General features: G+C 46.0%; 1 protein-coding gene across 4 annotated transcripts in view; it reads right to left on the reverse strand.

Annotated features, from left to right (window-relative positions):
- Window positions 1-24961, reverse strand: part of Mrtfb (myocardin related transcription factor B) — a 229965-nt gene that overhangs the window by 5218 nt on the left and 199786 nt on the right. For all 4 annotated transcript variants that reach the window (XM_059269963.1, XM_059269962.1, XM_059269964.1 and 1 more), the window contains 7 exons: window positions 15525-15662; window positions 12752-13011; window positions 9411-9492; window positions 7426-8421; window positions 5654-5797; window positions 3316-3474; window positions 2902-3039 (listed from right to left, as the gene is read on the reverse strand). In XM_059269963.1, the coding sequence (XP_059125946.1) occupies window positions 2902-3039; window positions 3316-3474; window positions 5654-5797; window positions 7426-8421; window positions 9411-9492; window positions 12752-13011; window positions 15525-15662 (1917 nt within the window). The remainder of the gene's footprint in view (window positions 1-2901; window positions 3040-3315; window positions 3475-5653; window positions 5798-7425; window positions 8422-9410; window positions 9493-12751; window positions 13012-15524; window positions 15663-24961) is intronic.

Genomic DNA, 24961 nt, shown 5'->3' on the forward strand with positions numbered 1-24961 from the left:
TCTTTTGCCACCAGCAGATCTAGTAAGCTTCCTGTTTGAATGCTGTTTTTTCCCCAACCCTTGACTTAAAACCCATGTCTTTGTGTTTGACAGATTATGTTTTCTTTATTTGAAATCATCCGAAGCTTACATTTATTCTCTCTCTCTCTCTCTCTCTCTTTTTTTTTTTTTTTTTTTTTTAAGACAAGGTTTCTCTGTGTAACAGCCCTAGCTGTCCTGGAACTTGCTTTGTAGACCAGCTGGCTTTGAACTCACAGATAACCCTCCTGCCTCTGTCTCCTGAGTGCTGGGATTAAAGGTGTGTGTGTGTGACCACACCTGGCTTACATTTATTCTTAAAGAATACTCTCACTTGACACAGAATCCAGGTGGCAGTCTTTCTGACCCCTCCAAAGAACCTGAAATAATGTTGCGGCATTTTTTCTGGCTTCCATTAGTTTTTAAAAATACATTTCATTTATTTTGTGAGTGTGCGTGTGCACATATATGTTGTTGCATGTGTGCCATTGTACATGGGTGCAGGAGTGTGTTCTCTCCTCCATCACGCAGGTCAGGGCTGGAACTCAGTCTGTCTGACTGTTGGCAAGCCCACTGAGACACCTTGCCAGTCTCCTTCTATCAGTTTTGATGAAAAAGTGATGTCAGTCAACAGTCACTTGCCCCTTATGTGATGTAATCTTTTACCTTTACTTCTGATGTGAGTCTGACGTAACGTGGAATGCTGTGATGTAACAGGATTCTACTTAGTTAGGTCGGTGTCTGCTGAACATTTCAGAGATGTGAAAATACTAGTTGTTATTTCTTCAATTACTTAGCCGCCCCCATGTCTTGTTTTTCTTTCTAGGGCTTCCATGTGAGTTACACTGTGGGGAACCATTACAAGGCTCTGAGGCTCTAGTCACGGGTTTTGTTTTTGAATTAAAGGTGAAGTGACATGAAGCAATTGGACATATTTACGGGCCACTTGTGTATACAATGTAATGGGTGAGCTCAGGACAACTCAGGCTTGTGCACTGTTCAGTGTGGTTCCCTTCACCTCATCAGCTCACTTCCTTTCCCTCCCCTCTGTTCAGTTCATCTAGGATTTTCTTCGAGTACTGTACTTTTAGTCCTAGAATTTCCATTTAGTCTTTTAAAAGACTTCCTGTATCTGTTTTCACTTACAAAGGGTGAAAACACAGGGTGAGTCCATACCTCAGCCTGTGTTCAACTCCCTAGTGGAAGTTTTCAAAGGAAAAATCCTTTGAACACAGGCGACATCTTCTTGATTGTTGAGGAAGGATGCTATCTGTATTGTTTTCTCACACGAATGATCTCTTTTTAGCAAGCAGCTAGTTTGGGTTAACTGCAGCTCTGAAATGCTCCGTGTGGACATTACAATCTCAGTTCGTCCTCTGTCTGCAACGAGGCTGCTCTGAGTCTACTCCACGTCTCTGTGGCTTAAAGGTTAGGTGGAGCTGTAGACGCAGAATTTAGGACTTTCTTCTCTTGAATTTTCTCTTCAGTAGCTCACAGCTAGGTCCTGTAGTTTGAAGGCCATAGTGACTCCACTTTCTACCAGCAACCCTGATCATCAGCTAGACCCCACGGCAAATGTAGCAGCAGCAAGAGAGAACTCATGCCGCCTAAGTTCCCTCCGCTGAGTGGGTTCTCCACCAAAGCACTGAGTGTGTTGATCTCTGCGTGAGACACGTGAGACACGTTTGTGTCTGCCATTACTGTGGGAAGGTGGAACCAGCAGGGCCCTGCTCAGCCCTGGTGGAGTTGAAGTCTGTGTAGCCTCAAGATTCCCAGTGGGACCGAGAGGCTGATACACACCTGGTGCTCGCAGCCTAGAGCTGAACCTAGTGACATGGGAATCCCAGAATCCCCACTGGCTTCTTCTGTTGGTCTATGTGTCAGGTGGGCAATGCCAGTGAGCCTGCACATGAGAACGGTGCTTGGTGGGTGAGGGATGCCTTCTCACTGTCATTAAAATCACTTGGCAGTTCATTTCTGCTTCTGGAGAAGAGATGCTACTTTGAAATGGACTGTGGGAGGGGCAGGCCAAGAGTTTATTAGGCCATTTGTTTATTAGACTCTTACAGCAATGTTTAAACTTTTTTTTTTATAATCTGGCTTTTCCCCCATAGCTGAGGTTTCTGCTGAGTCTGGGATGTTTTACAACTAGGAACACTGTCTTTCCTCTGCATCCTGTGGTCACTGAGCATCTCCTCACAGGCACTGACCACTCGCAGACAGTCCTGATGCTTGCATCCTAGGTAAGGGAGCTCACTTGTTTGAAAGTGCGGCCTTGCCTCTTCATGCCTTAGATAGCAAGGGCAGCAACATACCATGTGTCCCTGACAGGTATTCCACAGAATACGGCCATGGGGCTGTACACGGATGCTCATTTTCTTGCTAGCTTCTGTGAATGAACTCTTGCTAGAAGATCCACTGTGACCTGTTGTCAGGTCCATCCCTCAGGTCCTCTGGCAGGCTGGGCTCCTTTCTCAAAAGTAAGTGTTCAGCTCTGAAAGGGAGCTTTGGGAAGGCAGGGCTTGGATGTGTTTACATTAATCAAAAACACGTGCTGTGCTCACTGGGCGTCCTCCACAGGCTAGATGCATTTTATAATGGAGAGCCCTCACTCTGCTCACTGGGGGCACAGCCGCCACTACTCCCCACATTAGAGGGGACCCAGGAGGGCTCCAAGGAAACATAAACACCTTGCCTGAGACCACACTGAACTGCTGATCCTAAAAGTTACTGTAGGCAAGCGGGTTGGGAGTCTTCACATGCCAATTAAAAACAGCCAGCCAAAATACAAAGCTCCCAGCTGGAATCTCTTGCTCTAACAGAGGCAAGTTCTTGAGAGGATGACATGAAATGTGACTGGGACATGACTGTGACCACACTCACCTCTGGAAGGGGTGGCTGGGCGCTGCGTGTCTGCTTGATGGCCTCCTCATAGCGAGGTGGGTCTTTCGTCTTGGTGACTGGGGTCCCAAACAAAGAGTGCTGGACAACGAACTGCTGCGGTGGGGAGGGTGAGCTCGGCTGCATCAAACAAGGGAGAAGCACTTGTTAGCTCTGGGCCACCCACTGAGCCTGCAGGGACTCAGTGTTCTACCCACAGTGGCTCAGTCACCTCATAGGCAGGTGTCCTAAGCACCTGGGCAGCTGACAGTTGGTGGCTGTCTTGTGGAAGAACTCCTCTTCACTGTCAGTCCTGGGTTCACTCCCTCAACTTCAACACTGAGTCACCACACACTCCAGGTGCTAGGATGGCTGTATGGCCAGTAAGCATTGTAAATGCTACTTCCTATAGCTTACCTTGCTGGCTGGGCTAGGGCCGTTTTGCAGGGGTGCAAGTGGGGTGCTTCTAGATTGAAGAACAGGGTTGGAGCTTTTACTGACAAAGGGCTGCTGGGTCGTTGGACCAGGCGGCCCCTGATACTGAAGAACCGTGTTTGCTGCAGAGTTTGTGAAGACCTGTGACAATGAAGGAAAGCAAGCCATGTTTTAGAGCAGAGGCCAACAAACTTTCAAGGTTCGTGAAGGGTCTTTGCTGGGAGCACGAAGGCAGCCTTGAGCAGTGGGAGACCAGGCAGCTGCCAACAGGACTGGATCTGCAGACACAGGTGGAGTGGGGTTCCTCTGCTGAGCAACTTGTTCTTATGCTGTGTAGCCAGCGTTTTATGGGAGAGGGCTCAGGCAGTTTTCCTTGCTCACTGGGGTGACCTGGTCCCCTTCCAGGACATAGGCTAAGTTAACAGCAGCCATTTCACCTCTTCCGTGCTCACACCCAAATATGCCAACTCTCTGGACACCTCAGTATGTTCCCATTGCTCTCTCCCTCCCGTCACGGCTCCAGCTCAGAGGATGGTGGTCCACGGGTCTGCATTCAGTACCGTCCTCTGTTCTGTTCTGCATTCCCTAGCTCTTTAGTAAGTTAGTAAGTTCCTGGACCTCTCTGACAGCCTCTCCCCGGGGGCTTCTCAAACCCTCCCACGGACATGCCTGTCACATGGGCAGCATGCTCCTCCTGTCTGAAGTCTCACCCCTTCTAGAGAACTGTGTTCTGTGTCAGAAGGCCAAAGGGAAACTAGTTTTCATGAAACTCTGGAGTTTCCTATGGCTTCATGAAGAACCGTAAGTGTGATGGCCACATGGCTTATTCAGTACTGTGTCTTACAGGGCTTGGCTTCATCACCAAAATGATTAATGTACTTTACACCACTAATAATATCCTTAAAGAAGGTGGCTTCTCCCTTATGTCATCATGAGCAGATATGTGTCTTTCTTTTTGTTACGTTTATTTATTTTTTATTTCATGTGCATGGGTATTTTGCCTGCACGTATATGTGCCATGTGCATACCTGGTCATGAAGGTAAGAAGTGGGTGTCAGTTCCCATTGGACTAGAGTTACAGACAGCTGTGACTTGCCATGTGGACGCTGGGAATTGAATCTGTCAATGCTCTTAATTGCTATCTCTCTAGCTCCAACATGTACATTTCTCACCATGAGAACACATGAGTGCACATCTCTCTCTTCAAATGCACTGACTGTTGTAAGTCTCCTTCCATGTGGCAGACGTCACCTTATGGAAGTACTGACTCCTGACTCCAGGACTCTGAGATGTGTGAGAAACCTTTCTCTATACTGTCTGTATCACTGTACACTCTCTTCTTAGGCTAAGGGAGCTGAACCTCTTTGAAGCTTACTACATTAAAATTAGTATTTGCTGGTTTCTCGATGTGGTCATGTCTGACTCTGCTTCCTTTTTTCCTTGTGTCAATGTTGCTGTTGATAAGATGGGCCTCTGTTTCCCCTCAAGTTGGCTCGGCACACACGGTTCCGGATACCTGAGGCTTACATACTGGGATGCCTAATAAACTGTTCAAGACTAAAGCTCTGAGCTCAGATCCAGGACAAAAAACATCTGTTTTGAGGCCTCCAGGTTAGATCCTTTTCTCCCTTCTTTTTCTGAGAAGTGTCAGCTATGCAGCCCAGGCTGGCCTCCCACTGGAGACTCTTCAGTGATGGGATCCCAGATGTGTGCCCTGCACCTGACCCTTGCAGCTCTTCCTCCATGACAAAGCAGAGACTCTCAGATACAATATGAAGTTCTCACTTAAGAGAGAAATGCCACAAGTATCTTCTTTATCTTCAACTATCTTTTCCCATGGATCAGCACATTTAATTAGAAAAGAAATATATCTTGAAATTCAGCAAGTCTAGTATACCAGAATTCTTTGTTTTTGGTTTTTCAAGACAGGGTTTCTCTGTGTAGTTTTGGTGCTTGTCCTGGATCTCACTCTGTAGACCAGGCTGGCCTCGAACTCACAGAGATCTGCCTGGCTCTGCCTCCCGAATGCTGGGATTAAAAGTGTGCGCCACCACCGCCCAGCCGTATACCAGAATTCTGAAAACATGCTCTGGAAACGTACTTGGAAAGGACTGTTCTATTCAACCATCTTTCATACTAAAGCTTTCCCCGAGTATCTGTGTAAACAGAGTATCTGTGTCCAAATAGCTTTGAGCTAGGGTCTGTTCTATGGCTGAGCATCGCAGGGGCTTCCCAATGAACAGACTCTTAGATGATGCTCACTGCCAGGGGAGAGGTGACAGAAAAAAGCAGCAGCAGTCTGCCCTTGAAAGCATCGCACCTTTCTGACTGGTTGAGGCTGGCCCAGCACATGCTGCGGGAAGGCCTCCTGCTTCTGAGGCAGTGCCGGGGCCAAGGCTGCCGCTGGAACCTGTGTGGCAGCAGCTACCTGAGGCTGAGCCGGGGCTCCTCCTGGTACTGGGGTCTAGGAAGAAGACAGAAATTAATCTTAGTGCCAAGAAGCTCATCTGGGACTGAGTTTATAACACAGTGCAGCTGTTTGCTTGGGAGTCGCAGCTACAATGAAATGACACAAGAAGATTACAGTCAAATACTTGGGGTCATCTCATCTTTGACAATTACTTTCTCAATTTTTTTTTCACCCCGAGACAAGGTTTCCTCAGTGAGACCTGGTTATCCTGGAACTCTGTAGACCAGGCTGGCCTCAAACTCAGAGATCTTCCTGCCTCTGTCTCCTGAGTGCTGGGATTAAAGGCATGAGCCACCACTGCCCAGCTAATTATTTTCAATTTTTTTTTTCTGATAGAAATATAAAAAACTATCATTAATTGGGTGCTGTGTGACACTGTGCTGCATACACATGCTGTGTCCTGAAACATTTTCTCTTTCTTTCTGGAGCTGGGGACTGGGGGTTCAAAAGTGTCTAGCTTCCTGAGAAACACAGCACTGTAGGTACAGTCACCCGCCTGAACAACATGCCTGGACTTCTATCAACCTTCCCCGAGTGAGTTCAACAATCCTATACCAATGACAAATACCAGATCAGACCACTGCCTTCATGTGGCTAAGACTTCACTTGAAAAGTTTTAAAGGCAGAAAACTGAAACAAGGCAGCTCTACATACAACAGTCAGGTCTGTAGCACATTCAAGAGCACTGAGGGAAACTGATACCCAACAGCCCACAATTCTGCTTTAAGCTTGCAGCATATGCAGTCTGTGAACAGCCAGAGATGCTGGGCACACAGCTGTACAGAGGCCCAGCAGAAAACAGGTTCTCTTCTTCTATCAACTCTAACCAAGTGTTTAGATCAATCTCTTCCCTAAGGTATGTTATAGAATAGACTTCCGACTCAAAAGCATTCTACACACAAAGCAGGGAGTTAGTACTCCCTTTGTACTTCCCAAGGGTGCTTGGGCTCTGCCTCCAGAACGCAGGGGTGAACTTATCTCTGCCTGCTGTCACAGGTACTGGGCAAATTAAAGAAGCTCAGTGGCCACATGTGTGTAACATCCATCAGAAGTGCTACACCGAGCAAGAAAGCAAGAAGCCAACAAGCAGGTCCCTGTGGTCAGGACAGCCCCATGTTTCCCTCATGAGCCATTCTCATATGAATGGCACCTCCCAGGAATAGGCACATGGCACCCCTCCCTCTTGGTCAGAAGACATGGGTTTATGTGTCAGGTCTGTCCTCAGGCTCCTTATCTAGAAATGGGCTGTCACTTAGAACCAGGGCATGGGGTGAAGTACTAAAGGCACATAGCCTATGCTAATGCCATTAATTTTTTTTTTAAAAGATGTATTTTTTATGTGTATGTTTGTGTGCCTTTGTGTGTTTATGTGCATGTGTGCAGGTGCCCAAGGAAATCAGAGGGTACAGGATCCCCTAGAGTTACAGACAGTTGTGACCTGACTGATGTGGGTGCTGGGAAACCAAACCTGGGTCCTGTTTGAGAGCAGCGTGTGCTCTGAACCATACTGAGCAGCTCTCCAGCCCTGCACGTGTGTCAAGAGAACAGGAGGCCACCACAACCACAGTGGCCGTGCAACAGCTCAGGCTGCTGCACCATTCCCACTGTGAGACACGTCGTACCTGGAGCTGGAGGCTGCCGACTGGAAGTTGCACTGGAGTGACACTGGAGCCCTGGATGGACACTGGCAACAGCAGCTGAGTGGTCTGTGTGGTCAGTAAGGCCTGGGGCTGAGCAACAAGGGCAGGCGGCTGTCCCTGGGAACTCACGTAGAACTGCGAGACAACACTCTGCTGCTCTGCTTGGGCTATGGGGACCTCCTGCTTGATGACCACAGCCTTTTTGGCAATAAGGGTCTGGCTACCTGTGGAGATGGGTTGCTGTGGGCTGGAGCAGTCGGGAAGTGAGGCCTCATCCTTGATGGAGGACCCGACACTGGCATGTGTTTGATCTGATGTACCAAGGGGCTGCGCAGGGCCACTGGGCTGAGGGTCTGGGGGCCGCTGTGCTCGTTTCTCCACCTCGAGCTGCATCTTGAGGACCTCTACCAGCTTCTGCTCTTGTTCCAGCTTCCTCTTCAGCTCTTCAATCTGCTTCTCCTTCTCCTGAAGCTTTCGGTCCTTTTCAGCAGCGTCCAGTTCTAGGGCTGACAGGGTGCTGCTGGTGGGGCTCAGGCTGTCCTCATGGCCTGCCACCCTCAGTGGGGAGGCACACAGGAACTGGGAAGGGGACATCATGCTCATGATCTCGGTGAAGGTGTCTGTCATGTTCGTGTCATCGGTACTGAGACTGGACTGCTCGGAGGGCGACGGCGAGATGGGTAGAGGGGAATGGGCACTTTCAACGTGGGCCACGTTGCTGGTTCCAGCAGGTGGCAAGTCTGTCTTGAAAGTGGACACAGAGCTAGTCACGGCGTTATGTAGTGTTGTGACGGGCAGTGCCACTGTCACCTCTGGGCTACTGGTGACAATAGCTGCTGAGGACACTGCCACAATACTGCCAGCAGCAAGGCCACTACTGGTCACTTCCTGGTAGGGTTTCAGGCGTTCAATGAGGTCTGGTTTAGTTCCTGACACTGGCAGACCCCTCAGTTTGAGTTCTGTCTTCAGCTCTGACACCTGGAGGCAAAAGCAGATCAGGTATTTGGTTTCCTGAGTCTCGGGGCATAAACAGCAGACCTCCCTCTCTTGCCTATGGTGATATTTGTACTGAAATGTGATTTTATTTGTATGTTAATAAATAAAGTTGCCTGGGGGTCAGAGCTAATAGCAAGCCATAGCAGAAGTCTGGCAGTGGTAGCACACACCCTTAATCCTGATCACATGACAGGCAGATCTCTGTGTGTTCAAGGATACCACTAGCTTGGAGACACACGCCTTTAATCTCAATACCAACCATAGAAGACCTGGAAGTCTGTATAGATGGGCAGTGATGAGGAGGTCATGCGTTGGGTTTATGACCAATGAGAAGGCAGTACAGAAAGTCAATAAAAAGGACAAACACACAGGAAGTAGCTCTCTTGTGGAGAGGTAGGACAGCAGTGGCAGTGAAGGGTAAGAAAGGTTTTTTAGTATCAGCTCTTAACTACTGCTCTGACCTCTTGGGCTTTTAACTCTGAATTTGGCTCTGTATTTCTTATTTAATAAGACCGTTCATCTACACTTGCCCACAGAGGGATGGGGAGTCTGGGGCATAAACAGCAGACCTCCCTACCTTGCCCACAGAGGGATGGGCCCCCACTCCAGCAGATGTCTGAACCTGACATATAAACTTGGACTTTCTCCACCTGTACTCACATCTGTATTCACCATCATGAACTCAAATCTACAGAGGAGGCACAGAAGCCTGTGAGCAGTGCCTGGAAAGCGCTGGTCCTCTAAGAACTGCTACACAGAAGTGCTCTCTGCTCACAGTGCTCAAATAAACCACATGTCAGTAAATGAGAATTATCAGGTATTTGAAAGATAAAACTTAACGGAAATAAAAAGAAACCACTCCTACAAAGGGAACTACCGTTGTTCACCTACGGAAAACTATGAGCAGGACAGGCAACCCTGGCTCACGTGTCAGCTGCTGAGGGGGAATAAGCTGGAGGTGGGATCATTACCTTTAAATCGTCCAGGCTGGAAGGCAGAGGCCCTGGCCTCCTTGCAGGTGCAGTCGGGCTACTGCTGCTGTTCTTGTCATTTCTTCAACAGAAAAAGAAATGAGAGTTCACAACAAGCTGCTTCTAGGTTGGCTTTATCAACAATCTATCCGCTTACAGGGAGACTCAATTATGGACGCACATGGGAAGACTCAGTATCGTGGAAATAGCAAATGCATTCTATCCCAGTCAAACCTCTAGAGGCACTGTCTGTCTGTGTGGAGGAAATTTAGAAGGTGGCTCTAAGCTTGATGCCGAGAAAGCAAAGGACAGGGCACCCTAAAGGAAAGCTTGAAGGGCCACATGCTAGCTGTGGCCCACGCTGCACACCGGCAGCTAACACATTTACATCTGTGCCTTCCAACACTTGCCTGGTGTGGGTTGAGTTAAAATGCCTACCTAGTCTTGAAAATGAAGTTTTTTTGAGATTTGGGCAAAATGCGGAGTGTTTTATGTATCATTAGCTTCTTCTCACACAGAACTTAAAGTCTTACTTCAGAGTGGTAGAAACTTAATTGGTGCTTTGGGTTTTATTGTCATTCAATATTGTCCCCACGAGGAGCATTCTTGGACATTTTTCTGTATCAACCTCTCCATGAAGTTTGAATAATTGCTATACTGTGCTTTATTACCTGATGTCCCCACCCCAACCCCCTTTATTCTATTTAGTGATATTGTCCTCTGGAGAATATACAGTGAAGTATTACTCATGGGGCTAGGGAGATGGCTCAGTTGGTAGAGAGCTATGCAAGGTTGAGGATCTGTGTTCAGATCCTCAGCATCTCCATGAAAAGCTGGGCACAGAGGTGTGTGTCTAACCTGAGCATTGGGGAGGTGGGGACAGAAGGGTCCCTGGGGCTTGCTGGCCTTAAGAGTGAGCTCTGGGTTTGATGAGAGGGCCTACCTGATACTGACTTCTGACCTGCACATGTGTGTACACATAAACACAAATGTAACCCTTTCTACTACCTTTATGGCCAGGATTCCATATCTGTGCCTATGACTCACTGTTTAACTTATTTCTGTTATTTTAAAAGCTGAATTTTCTTTTCACCTAAATCACAGATGAGAGACCTGAGGTTCTGAGGCCTGAAGTGGGCTCCTGACACTTTTTCTAACTTCTGCTGGTATGAGACCACTCTGGGCTTATGTAAAGCCCAGGCTTGCTCTGCAGTAACAAGGAGGCATAGGGATGGGCACAGACGTCTGAACCTGACATATAAACTTGGACTTTTCCCCCCAGCAGACCTTCGGGTCTTCTGTCTTTTTGTTTTTGTTGAGACAGTCTTGCGATGTGGCCTGAGCTAGACCTGAACCTGCAACCTCCAGCCTTATCTCCCCTCATGCTGGGATTATGGCAGTGCCTGACCACACCTGGCTTCAGTTCTCTATGCTCTGTCACAGATCTCTGGTAAAGATCAGTAGTGTGCTGGAAAACAAAATCCTCATTTTTCAGATCTGGGAACTGGCCAGAACTTGAGTTCAGTCTTCCTGTGGTTAAATGACACAGGACACTAGATGGCTTTTTCCTCTTCTTGGGGAGGTTTAGTTATGGCAGTTGGGGTTCTCAGGGAGAGGAGGCAAACTGAAGCCTCAAGGAAGGACAGGGTTTGTGGAGTCTAGAGTCCTATGCCCTAGCTGTCCTCTTTCCAGGCAGAGGTTAGCTAAAGAGTGGGCTCAGCATTAAGAGCCCTTGTTGCTCTTGTAGAGGACCCGGGTTCCATTCCAAGCACCGATATGGCAGTTCACAACTGTCTTGTCACTCCAGTCCCAGGGGATCTGATGCCCTCTCCGACCTCCTCCAGCACCAGGCATGCACATGGCACACATATATACATGCGGGCAAAACATTCAAATACATAAAATAATAAATCTTAAAAACTGTTTCAAGTTTATGTACATGGATGTTCTGACTGCAAGCACGTCTGCTTCACTTTGAAAAGGGTAATTCACAGGTAGATATCACAGGAAAAATCATTCTGTGGATTTTTCAGTTTCAGTTTCCTACTGGGATGGAGTCAAAAGACCAACCCTACTAGACGACAGCGGGGCTGATGGTGGCGTGAACAGCTAGGAACCATGGGCACCACTGTTGTTACTACTGGTGCCTGAGCAGGTGGTGGTGTAGGACATCTGCCCAGGTCTTAGACAAAGCTAAAACGTAGTGACAGTTGCTTGGGTCCTGTCCCAACTCTGACTCCTTTCCACCATAACAGCTCACTTGGGCTTGCTTGCTTTTAAATAATAACACGTTACAGAATTACTTCTCCATCTCCATGCTCTGTTTTAGACATGTGCTCCACAAGATGGTCTAAATTACCAATGAATTTAATCTTCATCATGATATTTTTATCTTAAGAGAAGGAAATTGATAATCATTCTTCTATGATACTGAACAGCTTGCACTCAGAGTATTTTCCCAATGACAAGCTTCTGTGTCCCTTGTCTCTAGAGCTGGATAAGTGGGAAGGGAAGGATAGGACCTTTGCATTTTGAGTTTCAGAAAAAGCATATTGTGATAAATAACTAAGACATTTTTCAATCAGTGAGTTGAGGGTACAAACTTGCCTCCTCTGGCCCTAACAATAGGTGGGAAGCTGTGGCAACGCCATCCTTCTGCACTCTTGGGCATAGAGAACTTTCTCTATGAGTCACCTGCCATGTCTTTCAGGACCTCATCACTGCCCCTTTGCCCCTGAACATTTCCAGAATCTCCTTTATTATCAGCATCCAACTTGTTTTTAATGATTCAGTCCTACCAGGTTACCACTGTCTAAGCCTTGCACCATCTGCCACGTGGAGCAGTCTCCTGCAGCACGATTCTACTTCCTTCCTTGGACCTTTCTTAGGAATCACTCATGGTCCCCCATCAGGCATCTTTGCTCACCACCAATGCATGTCCTTCCTCTACCAGAGTTTGTCTCTTTCTCTGTCTGGAAGAGCCTTCTAGAGCCTTCCCTATGGAACGTTCCACAAAGCTTTCCACCCATGCTTCTTCACGTATGTGGGTGTGCATCGCACGGTTTTCTCATGCACTTGGTACTGACAGGTCCAGTGGGCACATCTTCCCTGAAGAGCTGTGAAAAGCTCAGAGTCTACTGGAGGACAAATGCCCGACTAGAAGGCAGGCCACATTCACTTTGGGATTGCAGACACTGTGTGGTGAGCTTGGACAGCAGCCAAGTGAGGGTGGTCCCTGAGCAGAGTGCTGGGCCACATCCTCCCAAAGCCAGGGTATAAGCCATGGCAAGTCGTCGTCCCCCCCCCCCCCCCCCCCCCCCCGCCCCCGAGTGCAGGCTTACTTGATGGGTGCAGGCAGGATGGTCTGGTAGTTGTAGTGTTGCTGCTGCTGCTGCTGCTGCTGGCTCAGGATCTGCAGCTGTAGGAACAGCTGCTGCTGCTGGAGCAGGCGGGCGTAGTTGGAGTCCATCTGTGGCTCACTTTTCTCCCCTTTCTGGTTTGGTGGAATGTACTGGTGGTACTTCAACTTCTTCACTCGGGGTTTCGGATCTTTGCATTTTTTGCTACGGTGTTTGTCATTTGGATTCTTGGGATGGCTTTGCTATTTTTTGAGGAAATAAAAAAATAAAAGGGAGAACATTTTAAGAGATGTATGGCTATGTAAAAATAAATAAATAAACAAACAAACAAATAAATCCTTCTAATGAGAATAAGACAGATTATATAAGCAGCATTAAGGAAAATAACAGAATTCAAAATGCCAGGTAATATAAATTAAAACAACCTGAAAATGTTCAATTTTATTTTTAAAATGGGGTAAGACCATACATCTCTCCTATCTTATGACTGGCAGGCAACTTTTTCTTGAGTTGTTCTTTTCAGTTTCAAAATCAACAGACCAGCCTCACCTTTATAGGTGAAGAACAAAGCAGGTTTGTTTGTTTTGTCCTGTTTCAGTTTGTTTTTGTTTGATCTAATTATTATTCTTTAAATGCCTGTTTGTCTTCTAATGAGAGACAGAACTGGTGCAGATACTAACGGGAGGCAAGGTGAGGAGGGCCTTAGAGGAGTTGGGGAGGGAAACTGTGATCAGAATATACTCTACAGAAAGCATCTATTTCCAAAAAAAGAAGAAAAACGCTACAAAACAAAAAGCAAAATGAAACCAAACAGTGGATGGAGAGATGGCTCAGCTGTTTGGAGAACTGGCCGCTCTTGCAGAGCACCTGCTGGTTCCCAACATCCACATGGTGACTTACAACCATCAGTAACTCCAGTTTCCAGGGGGTCTTTGGATCTCTTTGGACACAAGCCACTCACACGGTGCACATACATACATGCAGGCAAAATACTCATATAAATAAAAATAAAATACATCTAAAAATAAATAATAACAAAAAACCCAGACAAAACAGGACATCATTCCTAAGTTGCTTTAGTGACAGACAACTGAAGAGATCTTGTGACTAAGCTACATACAATATCCTCGTAACCAAAGAATGAGAAAATGACAAGTCCTCCCCACACCAAAAGAATGTAGACTAGACACCAAAGTTGCTAATAACTTCCTCTGTGAATGCATGCCAGTGTAGAGCAGATCATGGAGAGCCCCATGCACGTTCACTGGAAATGTGCCTTCCTCTCCCTGTGCTACAGACGGCACGGGCTCTTCTTGTCATAGAAGAGTGGTTCAGCAGCATGACTTTTACAGCGGTGGTACAAACAGCTCATGGAACAGGCTGCTCGGACTGACTCACAAGAGCTCCATGTGCATCTTTTCCTGACTCTGCGCTTGTGACGTCACACAGGCTACTTGAAGCTGGTGGCTGGTGGGAGCATGCACCCCACGGAAACTGGCAAGGCTGTAATTTGTCTGTCAGTGTGTTGAGCTATTACACACCACTCAACAGTCCAGTTAGCTGGTCAGCTAGTGTCAGCATGTACAAGCAAGAATCTGTACAGTATGAATGCTGCTGGAGTCTTGTACCTCTCTCTCCCTTACCACAGGAGCCCTTGGTGTACCCCTCTCTCTGCCTTTTCTGGGACTGCACAGTCCTTGTTGATGCTTCCTCCCCTAGAGCCAAAACCCTCTCTAAGAGAAGCTAGTAGGGAGGCAGAGGAGGAGAAAGGCAACAGGACAGGCTGGCATCCTGGCCCTCTGTGCTATTGAGGGACGTGGGGTGGATACTGGTGGGGTGGATGTGGAGGAGATACCGCACGACGTGTTAGGAGGTGACTTTGTTGACATTCCTGCTTCCGGTGCTGAGCCGGGAAAAGGTGTTCCAAAGTTAGAGTCCCACTGCCTCAGAGGCCTTGGCTGGGAGAGAAGAGTGTGCTCATTTGAAAGGCAGCTTTGCCTTAGAACTGAGTGCTGCATGACCTTCAGGGCAGACAAAGGCTGGGGCAGAACCTCAAGACAGGGCCTTTGTAACCATGCCACTCCTTATCTGAGGGCCAGTCTCCTCTGCACGGTGACAAGAGGTTAGTGAACACTCATGTCCTATTTAGTTCAAAAGGGTTGAGACGTGACCTCTGCCAGGTTTAAGAAAAGCCACAAATGAGATGGTTGGACTATTCCATATTGTTATTTTTCCCCATCATCTTATTTAGAAATTATAAATAGGATTTTAAGAACTTTAAAAATATACTGCATATTTAAGTATTTTTCTCCTTCCTTGGGATTTATTCTAACTGAATTATTTCAACCAAGTGCACTTTGGGGAACAGTGCCAGGAACTGGAGGCGTATCTGACATCCTGCCAAGCTGCTTTGGACAAAACGACTCAACCAAAAGGCCTCTCCAGAGCCTCTGACCAGCACATCCTCTCTCTTGTCTGGGTGCCATAGAGCTTCACCTTGCACACAGAATCCAAAGTGGGCTGTCATCAAAGACGTCCCTGGGATGCTATGCATCCAGCACTTCATACAGCCAAGCTCTTTGTTATCTGTTACTGGGGGACAGGTCATGTGCTGACCCAGTCCAGCAAGCATTAGTTTCGTTTTCAAGGTTGTAGGAACTCCAGACACATGCCTCTCTGTCTTGTGTCCACAGGCTTGATGCTGAGGCACCAGTCACCGAGTGGAGCACTGTAGTGCTGTGCTCCGGGCACCTACCTTCACCAGCGTTGGGCCTGGCTTCGCTGAGGACACAGTGTTCGTGGGGAGGATGGGAGCTGTAGACCTCGTGGGAGGCTGGTCCGCAGTTAGAGGGGTTTTCAAGAATTCAGGAACTGCTGGGGACACTGAGCTAAACTGGTGGGAAAGGCAGAAAGAGACAAGGCTATGAGGTCAGTGGCTTTAAGAGGAATGGAACTGCAAGGGAATGACCTCATTTTACAAATAGCATCCTTACTGATTATCCAATACAAAGTGGTTGGCCCCAAACCATATTCATACAAAAGACTCAGCATGTCGTAGTTATATATTTGTGCACACATACATACACATATACATATCTGTAATAAGAGTAAAGAAAAACAGTCTATCAATTTGAGAGTGGGGGGCTTATGGGAGGGGTTGGGAAGGAGGAGACCTGGGAGAAGCTGGAAGGAAGAAAGGGATTGGTAAGTGATGTAATTCTATTTTAATTAAAAAATGTATAAAGAGCCAGGCAGTGGTGGCGCACGCCTTTGATCTCAGCACTCGGGAGGCAGAGCCAGGTGGATCTCTGTGAGTTCGAGGCCAGCCTGGTCTACAGAGTGAGATCCAGGACAGGCACCAAAACTACACGAGAAACCCTGTCTCAAAAATCCAAAAAAAAAAAAAAAAAAGTATAAAGAACTTAAAAATATGAAAAATAAGTCTAAAAATGAAACAAAGAAAAAATACTATTGTGCCTGAGATTCAGAGGGAATTAATTACAGACTTATCTCCATGAAGCAGGTTATTTAGCCTTTACCTCTATAGCAGTGGGCAGCTGAAACTAAGTAAGGTTGAACTGATACATAGTTGTGTTGTCCCCCGACTCCCCCAGAAGTATGGTTAGAACCATCCTTATTTTTGTCAAAAACAAAACAAAACAAAACAAAACAACAAGAACAAGAACAAAACAACTCATAAAAGCACTCAGAACAGTACATGGCATTTCTAAACCTTTCTTGACAGACAGGTCATACTAACCCTGGCTCATTCACATGTAGGGTTTGGTCTTCCAGAGCATAGGCCTGCACCATGCCCACCTCCTTCTGCTGTTGGTGGCATCTCCCAGGAGGCTCACGCCATCCCCAGGGGCCTTCAATGTGCCGCACACCTCACACTTCTGTCTCCAAACCAATGCTAACTGACCACATCCCCTCGTGTCTTTTAAAAGAGAAGGGGAAGAATGTGTTCCCAGGAGACTGTCTCCTTGCATACCTGAGCTTCTCTTACAGGGGCTTTGCCCTTCCAGAGCTAGAGAGCACCAGCATGGAGCTGGGATGGGGGCAGAAACAGCTACAGTAGATTTTACTGCTCCTCACTACTAATCCACTCCAAGTATGTGGCATGTCCATCACCAGAGGGAATGCTGTGTTCTTACTTCCGCTTCCTTATTACCAGCTTTTCTTCAGGGAAAATGGCTTTTCTTCAGAAAAGACATCCCACTCCCTTCAGTCCTCTTGTGGAAGTATTTAAAATAACAAACTGCATTTCCCTTCCTTACGATAAACAACCTGAAAGCCTGGAGTGCTATTAGCAACAAGAAATATGAAGCTCGGTGTGTACACTCAATAAACATCTGTTCAATTGATGAATGGCGTTCTTGTGGCTTCCCTCAGCAAAGTCACATTCTTAAGCCCAGCTGTGCCTGTGAATGAGTATGCGACTGTACAAGTTCAGGGCTCTCTCTGAGACCAGCCCCTGCTACTCATTTCAGCTTGAGATTATTAACATAAGACAATGTAAGAGACTTTGTAAAGATGGCTGTGATCAGCCTCATTTCATCCAGAAACGAAGGTTCCGGACTCTGCTCTCCAACACTCTGGAGAGGTCTGGCTTTCTGATAGACCTGTGGCTAGCCAAGTTTCAAGTGAAAAGTGGCACTTTCCTATGGGACACGGTCTTACGCTATCAGTGGTCCTTTCACCTGGCATACTTTAGGGACCGAGATACTTCCTTCTGGGTGGTCGCACAGGGAGTATACTCTTTGGTGCTTCTATAACTGGTGAATGAAGTCGAATCAAATGCTTGAATTTTGGACAAAAGCATTCCACCTGGTCTGATTTATCTGAGAGTGAGCAGAGTGTGAACGACTTGAAGGGCCACCCAGAAGCTTAGGGTGCTTGTGAAGACGACGTCTTGCCTGCATTCCCAGTCTGTGCCTCCTTCAGCCTCTAAGACAGACGCTGTCTTTAACTATCTCTACTTCAATGTGACTGTTAGCCAGAAAACCGTAAAACTAAGGCCACTGAAACACAGTGGTTGGTTGTTCACTGTGCCTAAGGGGAAGATAACCCAGCTGAAAGAAGAGATATCTAGAGTCCTCTAGGCATTCTGTCAGGCTTCTTACGTGTCTTGAAAGACACAAACCAAATATCCTCCAGAAATGGCACATGACATGTCTAGGGTTATGCTCCAATAAAGTAAACTCTCCAAAAGGACCCAGGTGCCAGGGTTCCCAACCTACGATGTTCTTCTAAAAGGGTTGAAAATATCCAGGTCACAAAGGATACTTCCTCTGCTCTACAGTTAACATGTCACCCTTTGAGCAATATGTTACCACCTTAGAAAGAATACTAAAGTATCTAAACTGACACCAAAACCTGCCTTCACCTTGTGAATCTCTAACTTGAACGATTTAGAATTAGAAGAAAAAGAAGCTGCTGACTTGATTTCCCACCCCATAGGATGACTGTTCCCACCCCAGGACACAGGGCTCCTGACTGCTAGGACCTTCGCTTTCATCTTATCACTACCGGAGAAAACAGCAGAGGGCTGGGACTGGCTCAGCTGGGAGAGTGCTTGCCATGTAAACACGAGGACCTGAGACTGGAACTACAGCATCCATACAAAATATGCAAGGTGTGAAGTGAGCATGTAATCCAGTGCTGGGCAGAGACAGGAGGATCCCTAGTGCTCCTTGTCTCGCCAGCCTTGCCAAATAAGTGAGCTGCAGGTTCAGGGAGAGAGCCTCTCTTAAAAAAATAGGTGAGAGTGACTGAGGAGGACTCCTAATGTTAATCCCTAGCTTCCAGACACACACACTCGGACACATGCATGCACACATATGCACACACTCACATGAGCATATACAATACTTGACACATCAACCTGGCTTCCACATACATGTGTATACACACAACACATCATTCAAAGGAAAATGTCAGGAAAATATTAAATACTGGATATTTTGACAATAAGTTAGAAAAAGAGACTTTTAACCTTAAAACTAACCTTTCTTTTACTAGAAATCTACAGGAAAAAGTTCACAATGCAGGTTCTGGCTGTCTCCCCTGCAGACTACTGTCTGCACATGAAGGCTCAGGTGTTGCCTTTTGGAAAACTCTTACTTTCTTATACTGTAGCTTTTCAATCTCTAATAAGCATGGTTTTAATTCAGGATGCAGAAGAGTTCTTGCTGAAGATGGCAACATGCAAATAAATTCAAACTGTAACTGTGCTTTGAATACTGTTTGGATAATTCAATTCCCACACAGATAAAATAAACAATGAATGAGCTGAATACAAACCCAACATGTTTTCTGCGTTGAGTATAGGCATGTCAAATTCTCATTTGCTGGTGTGTGTCCCTCTGTGATTGGCTCATTCATTTAATATAATGCTCTGGTTTACCTATACTGTAGCTGGTATAGAACCCCTTCCTTTCCAAGTGCAGCGTTTTGTTTCTGCATTCAGATGCTGTGCACAGAAGGGCTGCTTTTCTGTTTGCCATGAGATGCTGCTCACAGGAAGAGGGTGAATGGTGGTATGTATGTTATAGAGAATATATATGCTCTAATTCTTTGTTACAACCTTTTGTTCATATGTTTTAAAGACAGGATCTTACTATATGGCCCAGGCTCTTGAACTCAGAAGAACCCTCCTGTGTCAGCTTGCGAAGTATTGGATGTTGTGTGTGCCACAACACCCTGCTTCCTGCTTTCAACTCATTCATCCTGAACAGAACTGCTGGGTCATTGGTTAAGTTCTGCCTTAAACATTATTTACTTAGTTTTTTTATTTACTTAGTGTGGGTATGCACGCTGGTAGAGGATGGAGGAGTCAGTTAGCTCCCAATTGCTACGCAGATTACAGGGACTGAATTTACATCATCAAACTTGGTGGCAAATGCCTTTACTCACTTGAGCCATGTCACTGGCCCAGTAAAATTGTATTTTTAAGACACCATTTTCTACAGTGACTATGTAACTACTTATGTTACTACAGTAACAACTCACAAGAATTCCAGTTTCTCCACATACTTGCCAGAACCTGGTGTTTTCTGGGTATGGGATGGCATCTTCTGGTTTATGTTTAATGGTTTTTTTAGGCTATATATGTTGTGATGCATTTATTTCCATTGTCTATATAACACAGTTAGGATATATCAGAGATCATCATATCTTATTGGCTACTTGTATATTATATTGTCTTAGGGTTACTATTGCCATGATGAAATGATCAACTTGCCGTGATCAAAGCAAGTTGGGGAGGAAAGGGTTTATTTGACTTATACTTCCATATTGCTGCTCACTACTGAAAGAAGTCAGGACAGAAACTCAAACAGGGCAGGAGCTGATACAGAGGCTGCTTACTGACTGCTCATCATGGCTTGCCCAGCCTGCTTTCTTATAGCACCCAGGACCAGCACAAGGATGGCCCCACCCTGTGGGATGGCCCTTTCCATCAGTCACTAATTGAGGAAAATGTCCTGTGGGTTTGACTATAGCCGAATCTTATGGAGGCATCTTCTCAGTTGAGGTCTCTCTTCTCAAATGACTTTAGTTTGTGTCAGCGTGACATAAAGCTAGCCAGCATAGTGTCTTCTATGGAGAAATGTCCCTCAGTTTTGTACCTATTTCTGAATAGTGTAGTTTACTTGTGAATGTCCTTTATGGATACCAGAGACAATCCCTCTTCAAGTACTTTCTCCCATTCTGTGGGTTGGCTTTTCATTCTGCTGCTAAGATTCTTTGTACAAAACTTTTAAATTTTGATTAGAACTAATTAGCTCTTGTTGCCTGGGTCTTGCATTCAAGAAAACAGGGAAAATGTAAGATCAGGATGACTTCTCACGTGCTGTCTCCTAAGTCTTCCCTAACAGCTCACATGTAGGTCTTTCCCATTGTGAGTTGATTCTGTATAGGATAAACACAGATTAATTTTCTTAAATATGGATACACGGTTTCCTTAGTAACACTGCATTTCCTGCACTGAGTGATCTTAGTGTCTCTGTCAAGGAATATTTTGTCATATACATGAGAACCTTTTTTCTAGGCTCTTATTTCAGTGGGCTCTGGTAGATTCCACTCGTCTGTGTGCTTGTTTTTATGCTAGCACCATATTATTTTGATGGCTTCATGATAAGTTTTAAAAATCAATGTATTATATGCATGTATGAAACTGTCAAAGAAAACAATCTAATTAATAACACCTTTAAAAAAGGATGAGGCTGACAACATTATATTTTTTAAATTCAAGATGGTTTTGATTTTGGGGGCCCCTTACACCCTTACAGGTTATTATTTCAGTGGAAATCACTGTGGGGATTTGCTAGGGCTTGTACTGAATCTGTGAATTGTTTGAGATCATGTTCATGTCTCAACAGAAGCATTCCCAGAACTCTACGTGTCTTTCTGTGTTCAGCTGACTTTTTTGTAGTGATGACCTGACTCCCTTCTCTCTTTCTGTTTATGTTCTTAATGCATTGTCTTTGGTCACTGTGACAAGTATGCACGACATTGAGAGCTGTTCTTAAAATCAGCTCAAGTCACATCAGAGATGTTGCTTTATGGCATCCCCATGTCTGCAGACCCAAAGAGACCAATCCTTCTCTTTTGGCTTCCTGAGTGTGGGAATGCAGGGGTGTATACCCTTCCCTAGCTCTCTTCTATACTAGCTAGAGCACAAATTGTTATAAACCACAAGTCATTACCATAGATTTGTAATTTTAAATATATTTTAAAAATTCTGTATACAAATTGGAGTTATAAATCAAGGTTGTAGTAGTTTTTTTTTAAATATTTGCCCATATATTATTGAACTAATTAGTTTTCTATTTGTAAGTCCCCTGAGGCACACGAGTGGCCAGGCCTCTCCCCTGAGGACCTCCAACTACCAAGTTCCACCCACAGAATACTCTAACTGCCCTAACTGCTGGACCCAGCCCCCACCCTACAAAGTAAAAAGTCCAAGCTCTGGACTTGAAATCCCACCAATCCCCACCCTGGAAAGCTCCACCCTGAAAAGTTCCACCCCCTCAACAAGAAACTCTATATAAACCATGCTTTTTGCTCAGTTCTCTGCTGTTTCTTGTTCAAGCAGAGGCAGCCACCCTCCTGGTTTTTTCCCCCCTCCCAATAAGTCTTTTGTGTGAGGTTTGTTGTGTGGTGGGACTTTGTGGTATTTCTTGGCTACCAACTGCCAGGAAACCTTTCCATCCAAGCTGCAACACTCACACTATTACTATGACAAACTGCTTGAGATAGTCAGCTTAGCAAAGGGAATAGGTTTACTCAGTCCATCGTTCCACAGGTCGTGTTACTTGGGCACATGTATGTGTATGGAGGAGATGGCTTGCTACCTTGTGGTGACTTGGAAGAGGGGAGAGAGTAGAAGGGGAAGAAGACATGGGAGACAGTTTAGCAGAGCAGCTGGTCAACAGTCCTCTCTCCAAGTACCAGGCTTTGGGAATTCACAGACGTGCTATCAGACCATGTTTATGGATGGACATCCCGGTATTCTAAAATAAGAGGAAAGAATCTGCAGATGAAAGGGACCGGGTACCTCCCTTGTACCCACATGTGGAAACTAGGATTTTCTAGTTTCCCACTGTTCATGAGTTGCCTAAGCATAAAACAAGTTGTGCTCCATTTGCAATGTGTGATCTTTGGGGATGAAATGAGTTCTAAAGCTGAAAAAAAAAACCTAGCCAGGATCTCTGTGTTCGGTTTTTATTGTTGATTTGTGGTTTCAGTGACTCTGCTGCTTTTAGGCCAGTAAGAAGGCAGAAACAGGGTGATGAAAGGCTGGGAACAGACACACTCTTTCTCCTACCGGGCCCCACCTAATGGCTCACTTGGCTATGAACTTCTGAATAATGGATTAATCAATGGATGAACTCAGTGCCTTCATGATCCATTCACCTCTCAAGTCCACCAGCTGGCAGCCTAGCACACACAGGCCTTTGGGGACCTTAACAATCTCCTAAGGTGTCTCATTCATTAAATCAGGAAATATGTGTTTCTATGATAAAATAAATGATATCTTGCTGTCTCAGAACTTGGTATCTGGTGAGTAGCAGTATGGTAAGGTCTTTTCCCCTGAAGGAAATGTAAGAATAATTATGAATAGATTTTATACATGTATTTGAATATAAAATGCCATCCACAAACTCCCCTACTTAGTCCTGAGTGGGTGGAGCTGTCTGGAAGGTTGTGAGACTCAGAGGTGGAGGCTGCCTGGAGGAAGGGGTCCCTGGGGGTGTCTCTGAGCTTCCACAGCCTGCCTGCTTCCTAGTCACTATTTTCCAGACTGCGGCGGCGGCAGTGTGAAGAGCCACTTCTCCAGTTGCCATGCCTCTCCTGGCACGATGGACTTTATCCTCACAAACTACAAGCCAAAACAAGCCCTTTCTACTTAGGTTGCTTCCTGTCAGGCCTTTGTCACAACTGTGAGAAAGGGAAACAAAAAAAGAAACTAAAAACCTGGAAAAACACAATGAAGTTCAAACATTGTCAAAATCAAAGTTATCAATTCTAGATGAAAATTCTAGACTTCACCAACATAAGGCTTGCTTCTGTACTTCATTTAAAAACTGACAACACAACAGACCCCGACACTGTCACTTACAGTACTACTGAAGGTTTCCTGTTCTCAGCTGCCAGGGTCATGCAGATACATGTAAGAATTCTCAATTCCTTCCTTACAAATACACACACAGGCTAGAAGTTGCCTCAAGGTAACTGCAGTGGAACCATCCTTGACTGTGCGGAGGACTGTTTATACTCCCCAAAGCAGGTCTTTCCTCTGGCCTGGCTACTGGCTATGGGGAGTAGGTGCACACAGTACTGCAGACACTGCCATTCACATTTCTCTCCAAGGGCTTACAGTGTCAGTTTGGCAGGACTGCCTCTGGTTAAAGTTTCTCACATAAACTTGGATAGGGACCAACTTTCATGAGCAAAGAAAAGGTTTGGCTGTGACAGAGAGGATGGCAATTTCTCAAACAGGTGGAGCCTCTGTGGCCCTAACTTTTCTTGTTGCTGACCGCGCATCTGCCTATAGGAGCCGAGGAGGATGGGTTGTTGTGGCTCATAGTCTTGAGATACAGCCCATCCTGGTGAGAAGGCATGGCATTGGAGACTACCTGCATCCATCTGGTAGCAGAACAGACAAACGTGAGTTTGCCTGGCTTCCTCCTGATTTATTCAGTGGGACCCATCCACGGGGCAGCAATACCCTGGTGTCCTCAGTTAAGCGCCTCTGAGGAAACACCCTCAGCAGATACTCTCTTGCTTGTATCTCCTACCTGATTCCAAATCTAGTCAACTTGATACTAAGGATCAACCATCAAAGCCCCAAGAAGCTGTTTACAGAGAGTTGAGGTAACAGTTCTGTTACTAAAGCTAGAGCCATGTGAATAACTATCTCACAACTTGAACTACTCAGACAGAAGCAGAAAAGTAACCCAAATGGCTAAGTCAAACTCTTTTCTAATATTTATTTACTTACATACTTGACATTCTTTTTAGGCCTATTTTTAAAGCTCAAGCCAGGGTGAAGCAAGTATGTGAGAACACAGTGGCGGCAGGCCTCCCTTCTCTCCATCTGCTTAGACCTCAGTGTGTGATGCTCCTTAACCCTCAGTTTCTGCCTGGCGGTGGTGGCGCACACCTGAAATCCCAGTGCTTGGGAGGCAGAAGCAGGCAGATTTCTGAGCTCAAGGCCCGCCTGGTCTACCGAGTGAGTTTCTGGACAGCCAGGGTCTTGAAAAAACAACAACAACAACAACAACAACAAAACAACAAACAACAAAACTCCAGTTTCCCTTCAGGCCAGGTTCCAGCAATACTGGGGGCCACAGACACTGCTGTTCTGTGAACCTGGACAGAAGATCTGGACTGTCACTACCCATGTCATCTGTCTTAGTTTGGGTTTCTATTGCTGTGAGGAGACACCACAACCACAGCAACTTTTATAAAGAAAACATTTAATTGAGTAGCTTACAGCTTCAGAGGTTTAGTCCATTATTATCATGGCCGGACATGGCAGTATTCAAGCAGACATGGTGCTGGAGAAGGAGCTGAGAGTTCTACGTCTTGATCCACCGGCAACAGGAAGTGGACTGTGACGCTGGGTGTAGCTTGAGCACAGGAGACCTCAAAGCCCACCCCAGTGACACACTTCCTCCAACA

This window comes from Peromyscus eremicus, chromosome 8a (genome assembly GCF_949786415.1).
Source record: "Peromyscus eremicus chromosome 8a, PerEre_H2_v1, whole genome shotgun sequence".
Classification (NCBI taxonomy): Eukaryota; Metazoa; Chordata; class Mammalia; order Rodentia; family Cricetidae; genus Peromyscus; species Peromyscus eremicus.